Raw genomic sequence first — 12,185 nt, 5'->3', positions numbered from 1 at the left:
AAGAAAAACAAAAAAATTAAAATAACATTAACCTCTCTTCCCTTCATCTTTTTTCCCTTTGTTTTAAAGTATTAATGGAACATTTAAATTACACTGTAAAAATCTGAAAATAACTACGCAACAGTTTATTATTTGAATTAAATATTTATTACATCTGTTAATAACAGATAATAAATGTCTGGTCTGTCCACTCGCACAACAGTCCTTACCGATTCCTAAAACGGTAAAAATAATTATGCTTATAACAAAAAAGTTAACAACACTAAAAAGTGACAAAAAATAAAGTAGTCTTAACATGCCTGAGAGACCAATAAACCCCATATTTTTGGCTTCACTTATAACCTTTGCAACTACCCCCTCCATTATACACCATGCCACTGCTCCTCCTATCTTATATATTTATTTTGGCTCCATTGAGAACTTATACGGCCCAGAGTGGGAACGTCAAGATTCATTTCTCGTAGCCACCGTGAAATAAACATCGATTGGCCCAGGAGGACATATAACCCAAAACCTTCTAAATCCAGCACTTTGGATCCTTACACCAACCTACTCAGCTTCCACACAGCCTTATCTGGAGGTAACCAACCGATTTTAACCATAGTGGGAGCGCCAAGTTTTCATTCCGTAGGACCGCCACAAAATAAAAGTCAACCCGCCAGGTCGGATTCGAACCGGGAGCGCTGCATTTTCGAGGTTTCTAAGACCGACGCTTCATCTCCCTCGGTTATAAACAGCTCACATTTACAGCAATTGCTTTAAAATGATTATAAATTCATTTCTGAAAGTAGCATACAATGAACTTTTATTTTTATAAGATTTTCCCATACATAGAACATAACCCTAAGAAAGGTTCCAACTAAAACTAACTTCGTTACAGATGGTTTTTATGATTATTAAGGGTTTTGAGACAAAAGACAAATTGATTGAGGAAAATGAATTTACTTTTAATGGATATCATTAACAGAGATGAGAACAACATAATAAAAATGTTGGTATGATATATATTTTAGCTGGAATACTCCAGAATTACCTGCAACTGACTTTATTTTTTAAAACCCCCTTTGTATGTTGTAGTTATTATTATTATTATTTTTTTTTTTTGCATTGTTAAGTTTTTAGAAATAACCGGTGAGTCTTATTTTTTAAAACGGGTTATGATGCTTTTTTTTTTAACAAGGGTGGATTTCAAGATTTACCCTGAGGTTTCTTCGCAATACGAAAGTAAACTAGATCGAACCGGTGCCACTTCAGAATTGAGAGTAATGGTATACGATCTGGACATTCATTAACAGCGGCTTGAGTGCTGTGAGATTATATTTAATATTGAGATTTATTTCATTATTTTATTCTATCATGCTCATTTTAATGTATCATGCCTACTGATTATCATCTATTTTGTCCCAAGGATTTCTTATTTTTGTTCGTGACGTTGCTTCCTACAACTAATAGATTGTATTTCGAATCGAGAGATATTAAACAGTATGATGAATTGTTTATATTAATTTATTTATTATTTTGAACTTATTATGAACTAATTTACTTTTTCCCAAAAGTATTTTCATCATTCTAAAATTCAGTGACCGAGTGACGTCAGGCCGTACTGGTTCTCTTTGACTCGAAGTTATTTTCAAACTTCCTAAATCTATATGCGTTGGCTTAGACCTCGTTGTGTAAGAATTTAGAATTTATAACAGAAGGTAAGTTTTTTTAATGAGTGACAATTTTGGATTGCTATGGATCAAGTAGGTGAGTTGATCATTTTATTTCGTTATTGTTTAAATGGTACAAATTAAGATTAAAATTAATTCTAATTTAATCTATACTATTAATTGCCTGAATGAATCAAGTTTCAAACATTAATATTTGACTTTGACATGCTCATGCTTTTCTTATTTATATCATTAATTGAAATTAATTTTATTATTAATGAACAATGGAGGGATCCACTTGTTATTTCTCTACAGTTACCTACCATTCTGTTATAGTATTTGAATTAGACTTGTTTATAATATCTTGAAAAATTGGGCCATTTAATTTTTTCTGATAATAAAAGTGTTAGTAATATTTTAACTATGACTTCAAACCTGTATTTATCCTGTCTTTCTTAATGTTTCAGATTTAAGTAGTATGACAGTTATAAAAGAAGAAAGTGAAGCTGAATTTACTAGTGAGTTTTCTCTTTGTTAAATGTTTACATGTTGTTTTGGATCTTTTGTCATGTTTTTATGTCTCAGTTTTTTATTTAATTGAGATGTGTGTCCTACAACTATATCCCATTATATTCTTAATTTTTTATCAAATCTCTTTAAATTATGAGTTAGATGAAATTCAAATTATTTTAAAGAGTATAATTAAACTAAAATATTTTTTAGAGGTATGCACACACTTTTACTGTGGTCTTTTCATTCTACTGGAAAGCTGAAAAACTAAATAAATAGTATTATAAGATTAATAATTGATTGTTGGTAGATAGTTCGTGTGGCGAATTAAGGTGCAAAGTAGTAAATAAAAATTATTTAATGGTAACAACAGGTCACCTATATATAGTTTATTTACTATTCTGTACCTTTATTTACTGCCATCCAGACTATCTTTCTAAATTTAATAAATGTTCTTTCTAAGTGATGATATAGTGCCATAGAAAAGATGAGGTGCGGCAGCAGAGCCAAATGATTAAAGTGCCCAAAATTTGATAACCATTTTTCATTCCAAGTAGTCTACGTAGATACTGTGGCAAATTTTGTGTCAACTCCAGAAACAACTTCTATTTTGTTGGACAAGTGCCAAACATTTTATGAATACATCGAAGGAAAATGGTCCGAGTGTGGTCAAAAATGAACTTACCACCAACATTTTGTTCCACTTTGTAGGACTTCATCAAGACTAAAAACAAGATACAAAAAACTAAAAATATTGTAAACAGGTTTAGAGTATAAAATGACATTAAAAGTAAATAACCAAGAGTATAAGGTGACATTAAATCTTATATAAATTAAAAACACCTTGAACAGTATACATACCTCTTTTCAATTTTGTATAATTTATTTTTCTTCATTGTATTGTTTTCAATTTTTTTATCTCTTAGTATATTTCATCATTTTTTATTTATTATAGTTTCATTTTTTTTTTTTAAATTATTAAGTATTAATCTGTATTATTATTTAATGTCCTCTTATACTTCTCTTTGTTATAATACTTAACTATAATTTTATATTTATTTATAAATAAATAAAATATAATATAAATATCGGAAGATTGCTGATTGACTGTGTGTATCAATAAATGACCGTACCCGGACGAAATTCCATTTACTAGTAATATGAATATTCTTTTCTTTTTGTTCTGCTTTTAATTTCTTACCATTGTTTTAATGGTGCCTCTTGATATATTAAGTCTTACCTTATTTTTTCCATATTTTAATTTTTACTATATTTGTTCTTACTTTTCTTGTATCTATGGCTTTATTTGATATTACCCCATATGTTCATTTTATGCCTAATATTTACTACTGTATTTGTTTTATTTATGCTTATTTCTATTTTCTATTAATTTACTCTGCTAAATTTTATATAAAATAAAATATAATCTCGGTGATTCATGAGGTGGAAACATTAGACAAATTTCTCACAACAGTTCAGCTCCTACCTAAATTCGCGACCCGAGAAAAGAAATCCAAGAACTGATTGGAAGGCTTAAAATAAAGAAAAGTCCTGGACATAATCTGATCCCAGTCATAGCAATTAAAATGTTACCCAGGAAAGCTGTTTTATTTATAAAGTCAATTTTTAACAGTTGCCTGGGTACTGGATATTTTCCCGATACTTGGAAAAAGGCCGTTAATAGTAATTAACAAGCCTGGTAAAAACGCTAAACTAATCAGCAGCCACAGAACCATCAGTTTATTACCCATTCTTATAAAATTGCTGGTATCAGTTATAAAAAAAAGTAGCATCTTTCTTCTTTTTTTCAATGCATCAAGATTATTCCGATTTAATACATAGGTGTCAGGAGCCAAAGCTAAAATAAAAAAAACACCTAAGTCAGTCAACTCATTCAAAAGTTAATAACTAAAAATCATCTTTATTCTTTTTGGGATAGTAATTCAGCATAAATGTTTCTGTTTTAGTCCCATAAAGCAACTTTTTTATCTTTTATTTTAATTTCATCTGACTGATATCTGATTATTATAATCTTGCTTATCTTTGTTCAGAATTACTATTATAGTTGGTCATAGAGCATTCTATTTTATTAAACATTGAAAAAAAAAAAAATATGGTTAGATAAAAGGAGCATATTCCCTTACAGCTTTTGACAACTCAGAAATGTATGAAGTTTTTGTGTTTCAATTTATGCATCTAAGGAATAAAGGTTCTTAATACTATGACAGTCTTGGTTACCCATCTGGGCTATCTCGACCTTCGACCGGATTCAAACAGTCATGTTTCTGACTCAAGAATCCTGGTTGCTGTCCCAACATATCTTATGTAACCTTTCCTTATTTGGAATAAGAGACTTATTTAATAAGACAAAATGAATTAATGATGTTATAACTCTTTCAGAACATTTTCTGATGAAAATTTTGTTATCTTCCTTATTACTTTAAATTCCTATGTTTAATGAGATATTTCTTTTTGACATTTGTTTATAACCTTATTTTAATGTTTACAGATGGTATAATTCACACAAAAGAAGAAGATGAGCTTTTAGTCCCAGATGAAGGTTAGAAACATTTCTTATGTTGACCTCGGATAAAGTTACATATTGCACATTATGGATGTTTTTTAATGTCATATTAACATAGTTGTTATATAAAGGGGCCTCTACATGTTGGCCGAGCCATGGCGAACTCAGACATACGCGAGCATGTGGATAGGTGGCTCGGCTTGGTTGGCCTAGGCTCGTTGCCGAGCCGTCGAGAGTCGGTTTTTGGACACAGATCAAAGGGGTTCGTGAGAGCGCTCGTGTAGCATCTACACCATTGTTCTTTGTCTAGTTACAACTGAGAGCTGTTAAGAGGTTAAAGGTGTTTGTTGGTACTTTTTATAATAAGTTTTATATTTAATCTTATTTATTTATATTTAATTTCCTTTCATTTTCTTTTTTTGTAATAAAAATAATACAATCCAAGTGCAATGGCTGAAACCACTATTACGTCCGCCATGTTTGCCTCTCTGAATAACACTGACATGTGGATGGCCCGCTCTTTGTTTGCCGAGCATTTGTACGAGCCTCTGATCCGTGGCGAGCGGCCAACATGTGGATCCACCTTTAACATATTGGACCATCTGCAGCTCAGTGGTTAAGACTCATTCTTACCAATTTGATGTCTATTGGTGGTGCCGGTTCGATTCTGGCCTGAGGTGTTGACTTTTTTCATTGAGTGGCGGTCCCACAAAATGAAAAACTTTGACCCCCAACCATGGTTAGGCAGTATTAGGACTTCAATGGGAGTCTTGGCCGAAAAAAAATATTAACACATTTTTCTAGCTAATGCAAGGTTAAGATTTCTTTAATGGTGGGTCTGTAAGTTAAAAGTCAATCCTTCAGATTGGATCTCTAATCAGTATAGCTTCTAAGGTGCTGCTTTAATACACACTGGCTCATTTTTCTATTCATTTACCTATACTTGTCATATATAATAAGAAAATATATTTCTATCATAAAAATTTTGAATGGAAATACATGTTATAAAGTCCTTTGGGTCTAATAAAATAATTCTTACAAAAAGTTCTGTGTATATGTGTACCTTTAATTTAGGTTTTTTGAAATAATTAACCATATCACTGTTATAGCAGGGTTCAGAACTTCATTTACTTAAAAACAGCAACTATTTAATTAAATTAACGTATTTGCATAAATATACATCAACCCCCCCTATTTGGAAAATAATTTTTTGTTATTAAAAAGACATCAAATTGGTAAGAATGAGTCTTAACCACTGAGCTGCGGGTGGCCCAATGTGTTAATATAACAACTATGTTAAATGTTAATATAACACATGAAAAAAAAAACCGATGTTGCTCTTCTGTTTTATAACCCTGTCTAGAGACCCTACTGCTTCACTTTGCTGCCACTAGATCGCAGCATCTTCAATTCCTATTCAAAATGTGTGAGGGGGTTCTTCCTTAAACAAACTATCATAATACTTCATACCTCATCTGATATTTTGTATTTAATAAGCAGCATCAAAATCTAACCCCACACACATTAGAATCAGGAAAAGCCTCCTCATGTATATGACAATAAATGTTATGTTACACGATCATAGTGACTGCAATATTATGACATAACTATTGCTGTCACTGTCACTGTGAAACCACCGGTAATATTCAACAATTTTAAAAAAAAATTGAATTTGCTTTATAGTGTAATCATATTTAGGTAAGGTCATCAAGGGCTGTGTACATACATAATACACCGGAATAAAAGAAATATGCTCATTAGATTTTATTAATGAATTATTGGCTCTTTCCTTGTCTTAAGCAGAACATTTATTCATTTTTATTTTTTAATTACCCATTTTGAGTAGGTTTTATTTTCCTACAAATTTTACTGCTGCATTTTTACTCACATGAGAACTTCTATACTTTACTTATTTGAAATTATCTAATTGTGCTCATATTTCCTATATTTATGTAATGTATTGAATAAAGAGAAATAAGCTGTTGTTTAGTGGTGATTATTGTTTCCTATTCAATCATTTTTTTTTTTTTTTTCAGTTCCTATGATTGGTATGGAAGAAGAGGAAAGACTTAAGATCTATTGTGGTAAGGCAAATTTTAATTTAAAATAACTCAACTGTATCCTAGGAGTAGTATTGTTTGATATCTCTTTCTTGATTTAATAATTAAACAGAATTATGTCTTTCTATCTCCTATTAGTTCTTAAAATATGGTATAACTCAGTTGATATTCTAGAGGGAACAGCCATTGGTTGTGAAAAACACCAACATATGATCTAATCTTGTCAGTGTTAGCTATTGATTGATATTTTGAATTAAAATTAGCTACCTCATAGTCTAAATTAAAAAAAATATCAATAAACAGGTTCCTCATCTTGTGCTTAACTTTTTTTCTAAAAAATAAAAAAAAAAAAATTAAAAAAGGGGTTTATTGATTATAATTAATTATTATGGAATTATTAGAATACAGCAAGTAATGCAAAATATGAAATAGCTATGTATTGTCAAGCTGAATACAGTTTGATTTTGATTAATAAATTTTTCCAAGAGTAATTGTTTCATAAAATAGTAATCATAAATCCTGTAGAAAATATTGTTTTTTTATTTTTATAATATTTTTCGTGTATAGGTACCAAAGATCCCACTGAAGATGTAAAGGAGAATACTCTGAATGGCTTCAAAGCTGAAATGAATATTAATTTGAAGAAATGTGTGATATCTCAGCAAGCGAGTGAAAAAACTCATAAATGTCCTGATTGCGGCTATAAAGGAGCTAGTGCAAGTCATTTAAAAGCTCATGTAATGGCCCGTCATACAACTGAGAAACCTTATCAGTGTATTGATTGTGATTATAAAGCTGTTAATATTTTTAATTTAAGAAGACATGTTGCATCCCAACATACTGCTGAGAAGCCTCATCCGTGTCCTCACTGTGACTATAAAGCAACTGAAATTGGTACTTTGAAAAGACATATAATGGCCCGCCATACTGGTGAGAAGCCTTATCATTGTCCTCATTGTGACTATAAAGCGGTTCAAATTATTAATTTACAATCGCATATTAAACACCGACATACAGGTGAAAAACCTCATCAATGTCCTTATTGTGACTATAAAACAGTGGGAACAACTGATTTAAAAACACATATTAGGGCCCGTCATACTGGTGAAAAGCCTCATGTATGTCCTCATTGCGATTATAAAGCAGTATCAATAAGGACTTTAAAAAACCATATAATGGCTCATCATACAGGTGAGAAACCTCATCATTGTCCTTATTGTGATTATAAGGCAGTTCAAATCATTAATTTAAAATCACATATAAAGTACCGACATACTGGAGAGAAGCCTTATAAATGTCCTCATTGTAATTTTAAAACTGTTGGAACAACAGATCTAAAAACTCATATAATGGCCCGTCACACTGGTGAGAAGCCCAATAAATGTCCTCATTGTGATTATAGAGCAGTTACGACTAAGTCTTTAAAAAACCATGTAATAGCCCATCATACAGGTGATAAGCCTTATCATTGTCCTTATTGTGATTATAAAGCAGTTCAAAATGTTAATTTAAAATCTCATATAAGGGCCCGTCATAAAACTGAGGAACCTCCCTCTTAAATATGCTATTGCATTATGTAAATTCAGATAATGTCTCAACATAAGGAAAAATGATCTAGGTTTTTTATAGAAATAAAGTAATAATTGTGACTAATAAAATGGTAACCATCATTATTTAGAACAACATATGAAGTGCTGTCTTACTGTTTAGAAGCCCTATCACTGTCCTTAGAGTAATTATGAAGTGGATTCCTTGCATTAAAACAGGGTCTCAGAAAAAAAATTAGGTTTTTATTTGTATTAATGCTTTTCTATTTCTGTTTTGGAATTGTTTGATTATTTTCATGTTTAGATAAAAGCATATATATATATACATACCAGACAACTTTGATTGTTAAATTTCTTTAACCCTACAGTATTATTCTAATTTGTTCATTGTACAAATATATTGCCCATGAGACTTTTAATACTATAAATTATTATTATTATTTTTTTTTTTTTATGATTTCTTAATTGTGATTGTAGCTTCGTAATTATTCATGTCTAGTATCTATCATTTCTTATGATATTTTCTTGTTTTAATTATTCTGTATCATTTAGTGCTATTATTTTGAGGTTATAAAAATAAGTAAAGAAAAAATGTTTTTAATTATTATTTATTATGTTATCCACTCTGTTATTTTATTTTTTTTAGTAATGTTTTTATTGTTTTGTTTTACAAATTAGTGACAAAATGTATTTATATATACATATATATAAATTCTTATTCAATTAGAAATAATTTTGTTAAAGCCATTGTTGATACCAAAGCCACTCTGAAAATAAAATGACTCCCTTGAATCCTAAAGGCTAGTAAAACAAAACTGACCTCAATCTTCTTGATTAGAATACTACTTACGAAGGCCTTGGTGGCTGAATCATAGTTCAGAATGGTGTGGATTCGATTCCTACCTGGAGCAGTTAATAATTTATTTTCTAGATAAATGATTCTTGACTCTTCTCCGGTGAAGAAAAATGGTCTGGACTATTACACCATCTTTCTGGAAATAAATAATATCATAAACTGATAAATATATTAAACGTAGACCATCTTTTGGGATTCGAACCATCTGTTCTGGTTCCACATGGACTCTATAGCACTTCAAATTAACTATTGAGCTCAAGACAAAAACAGAGCTAATAATAAGCTAAAATAAATATAGAATGTCTGGAAAAGTTAATAAGGAAGGAACAAGGAAGAAGAAATATAGAGAATGGAAAAAAAGAAGGAAATATTTTTAAAAACAGAGAGACTTATTTAGGTGAAAGTTGAATACCAACCTAAACTGAGTGGATACAAGTCGTCCAATAGACAGCAGGCATGCGGGTACAAAAGAAAAAAATATGTTAATAAAATAGATATAAAAAAAATCTGTATCATTTTGTAAAAAACTGTATATGATGGGAGAAAAAGGAGATAATTGTTGCATTCAGTATACTCTAAAATACAGAATTTAATAAAAATATCTCATACATTGTTTTATTTAAAGGCCTGTATTATTCTTAAGATAAAAGAATTCATCACTTGCATAACAATTTTTATTTTTTTATAATCTTAAAATTTTTTTTTCTTGAGACTGTAATTTTTTAATAAATAATTCAAAACACTATCCAATTATAGTCTCAAAACTTTTATTTCTTTTACACGTCCAACGTTTCGGCCATCTTCAGGGACAATCTACTACAAAAAGTTTCCATTATATGTATGATCCTACAACCAATTTAAATATTTAACATTATTATTTATAATTTACCTTACCTCAATTCACTATGAAACATATAATTCAACCACTCTAAAAACTTCATACAGGCTATTCTGCCCAGGTCAAAACATTTATATCTATGAAAAACATTAAAACCATTAAGTAAAATTATTGTTTGTTAATAAGTTTATCCCACATATGTTTAATTACCTATTAAGTCAAATATCCATTAAAAACCACACACCTGGGCAGAATACCTGTATGAAGTTTTTAGAGTGGTTAAATTATATGTTTCATAGTGAATTGAGGTAAGGTAAATTATAAATAATAATGTTAAATATTTAAATTGGTTGTAGGATCATACATATAATGGAAACTTTTTGTAGTAGATTGTCCCTGAAGATGGCCAAATTGGCCGAAACGTTGGACGTGTAAAAGAAATAAAAGTTTTGAGACTATAATTGGATAGTGTTTTGAATTATTTATAAAAAAATTTTTATTTTATTGATATCGTGCATCTATCATACATATAACATGTAATAAAAAGATTCGTAATTGGTGCAATGTCCAATCTTAGTTAATTCTGGTCCAATTAGATTTTTTAAAAATATTTTAATTATTTTTTGAGCAATCATGAAGAATGTTAAATAAAATGAATACTTATTGTTGGGTTATCGACAAATAAAAGTAGTTTTTGTGAAAACTATTTTCCCTGCCTTTTCTCAATGAAGAACTATGTACAAATGATTTAAGGAGAAGAATATAGTAATTTCGTCACCACAGTTTTTAAAGAAAACCATCTTTTTTGGATATTGTGTGAATGCTCTATTTTATTTTGTTCACAGACTGGGAAAGGTTTAATGCTAATATTCTCAACAATTGTTGATAACCTATCTCCCTCTACCCAGCCTACTATCACATTTAACAAAAGTTTCCAACTTACATTAGAACTCCACTCTTTTACAGTCTAATTTGACATTTGTACGGGTTCAGGTGAGTGGAACTAGTTAGGGTAGATGGGGCAAGTGGTCCTTTTTGCCAGACACTCATGGTTACACAGAGGTTGCTGCCTCCTCCTTTCTTTTTTTTTTAAGGGTTTATCTAGAGGTAGCCAGCCTATTCTAACTAAGGTGGGGGGTCAAGTTTTCATCTCTTGGGATCACCAGAGAAATGAAAAAAAGTCGACCTTCCTGGCTGGATTCGAACCGGTGCTGTCGTAGTTCCAAGGTTGCCAAGACCTGCACCTCAACCACCTGAGCCATGGATGGCCCTTACTGCCTTGTACTTACCAAAGTAGGAATGTCAAGAGAACTGACCCAGGAAGACTTGCACCATTTGAAACGGGCACTATGGGACACTCACCCCACCATGCTCAGATATTGCGGCCTCTTAATATGATCTTAAACATTTTATAAATACATTCGAAAATATATTTTCATCTGTAATATGTTCAACATAATGTGCAATTTTACAGAATTAGTTTATTACATTCATGATTTTAAGGTAATACAAAACATTTAAGTTTGTTCTTATTGTTTTATTTTTTTTTTTAAATACTATCTTCAAAAGACTGATTGGTATGTTGGGTAAATTAGCAACTCAACACTCCTGAGCAGCCACTCTCATTTTAATAAAGGATTTATGTTTTTTGCTTACATGGTACTCTTTTTTGTGAATTTTCAATCTTCTTTAGTTTAATCATAATATGTATTTACTCTTTGGCATGGTGTTATAGAAGCTATAAACGATCCACATACTTATCATATATAAGCCTGAAACACAAAATATAATTAATTTACTTTTATTAGAAATAATTAATTGGCTTTCAAGATTAATGTAACAATAATTTTTTTTTATTTATTTATTTAATGTGATTAACATCTATACAAGTAATTAATACAATAAGTAAATATGTTGTATGTTTCATTTACACTTGAAAATCTTGGGAAGGAACCACCCATTGGTGGTACTTCAAGCATTAATTTAAATTAGAATGTCCAGTGGCCATCTTCTTTTCAGATGCCTTGGAGGGTTATCAGGGATTGTTAAAGATGAAAGATTAAGAATTAATGGGTTAGGATGGGTAAGGAGTTTGGAATGAAAAGATGCATATCTGTTTTGGGCTAAATCTGCAATGAATGGGATGTTAAGGTCTTTGTGGATGAGTTTATTTGTAACGTAATAAGGAGCATCAAGGA

The 12,185-nt window shown here is 30.4% G+C and overlaps 2 protein-coding genes across 3 annotated transcripts in view; one reads left to right on the top strand and one right to left on the bottom strand.

Annotated features, from left to right (window-relative positions):
* LOC106682004 (THAP domain-containing protein 1) overlaps positions 1 to 12,185 on the bottom strand; it is a 49,658-nt gene that overhangs the window by 22,383 nt on the left and 15,090 nt on the right. Inside the window, exons 6-7 of one of the 2 annotated variants that reach the window (XM_014422629.2) lie at positions 11,644 to 11,759; positions 9,144 to 9,285 (exon numbers count right to left, since the gene is read on the bottom strand). In XM_014422629.2, coding sequence (XP_014278115.2) covers positions 9,144 to 9,166 — 23 coding nt within the window. In that variant the 5' untranslated portion in view covers positions 9,167 to 9,285; positions 11,644 to 11,759. Of the gene's footprint in view, positions 1 to 9,143; positions 9,286 to 9,565; positions 9,834 to 11,643; positions 11,760 to 12,185 lie in introns of those variants that run through there. The other variant, XM_067050087.1, reaches the window with a different exon arrangement.
* Positions 1,676 to 8,696, top strand: LOC106681990 (zinc finger autosomal protein). The gene is made up of 5 exons (XM_014422607.3): positions 1,676 to 1,749; positions 2,120 to 2,170; positions 4,672 to 4,722; positions 6,723 to 6,770; positions 7,314 to 8,696. Exons 1-5 carry the CDS (start codon positions 1,737 to 1,739, stop codon positions 8,303 to 8,305), a joined length of 1,155 nt encoding a protein of 384 aa, XP_014278093.2. The 5' UTR covers positions 1,676 to 1,736; the 3' UTR covers positions 8,306 to 8,696.

This window comes from Halyomorpha halys, unplaced genomic scaffold, assembly GCF_000696795.3.
Source record: "Halyomorpha halys isolate HHAL.00 unplaced genomic scaffold, Hhal_1.1 Scaffold381.1, whole genome shotgun sequence".
NCBI lineage: Eukaryota > Metazoa > Arthropoda > Insecta > Hemiptera > Pentatomidae > Halyomorpha > Halyomorpha halys.
Note: the sequence above shows the minus strand (reverse complement) of the source record. Positions and strands in the feature narration are given on the sequence as shown.

What these genes read in the sequence shown, in the direction of transcription:
- LOC106681990 (XM_014422607.3), top strand. An exon ending in AAGTGAAGCTGAATTTACTA is followed by an intron (nt 2,171 to 4,671) that starts GTGAGTTTTCTC and finishes TAATGTTTACAG; the next exon opens with ATGGTATAATTCACACAAAA. An exon ending in GCTTTTAGTCCCAGATGAAG is followed by an intron (nt 4,723 to 6,722) that starts GTTAGAAACATT and finishes TTTTTTTTTCAG; the next exon opens with TTCCTATGATTGGTATGGAA.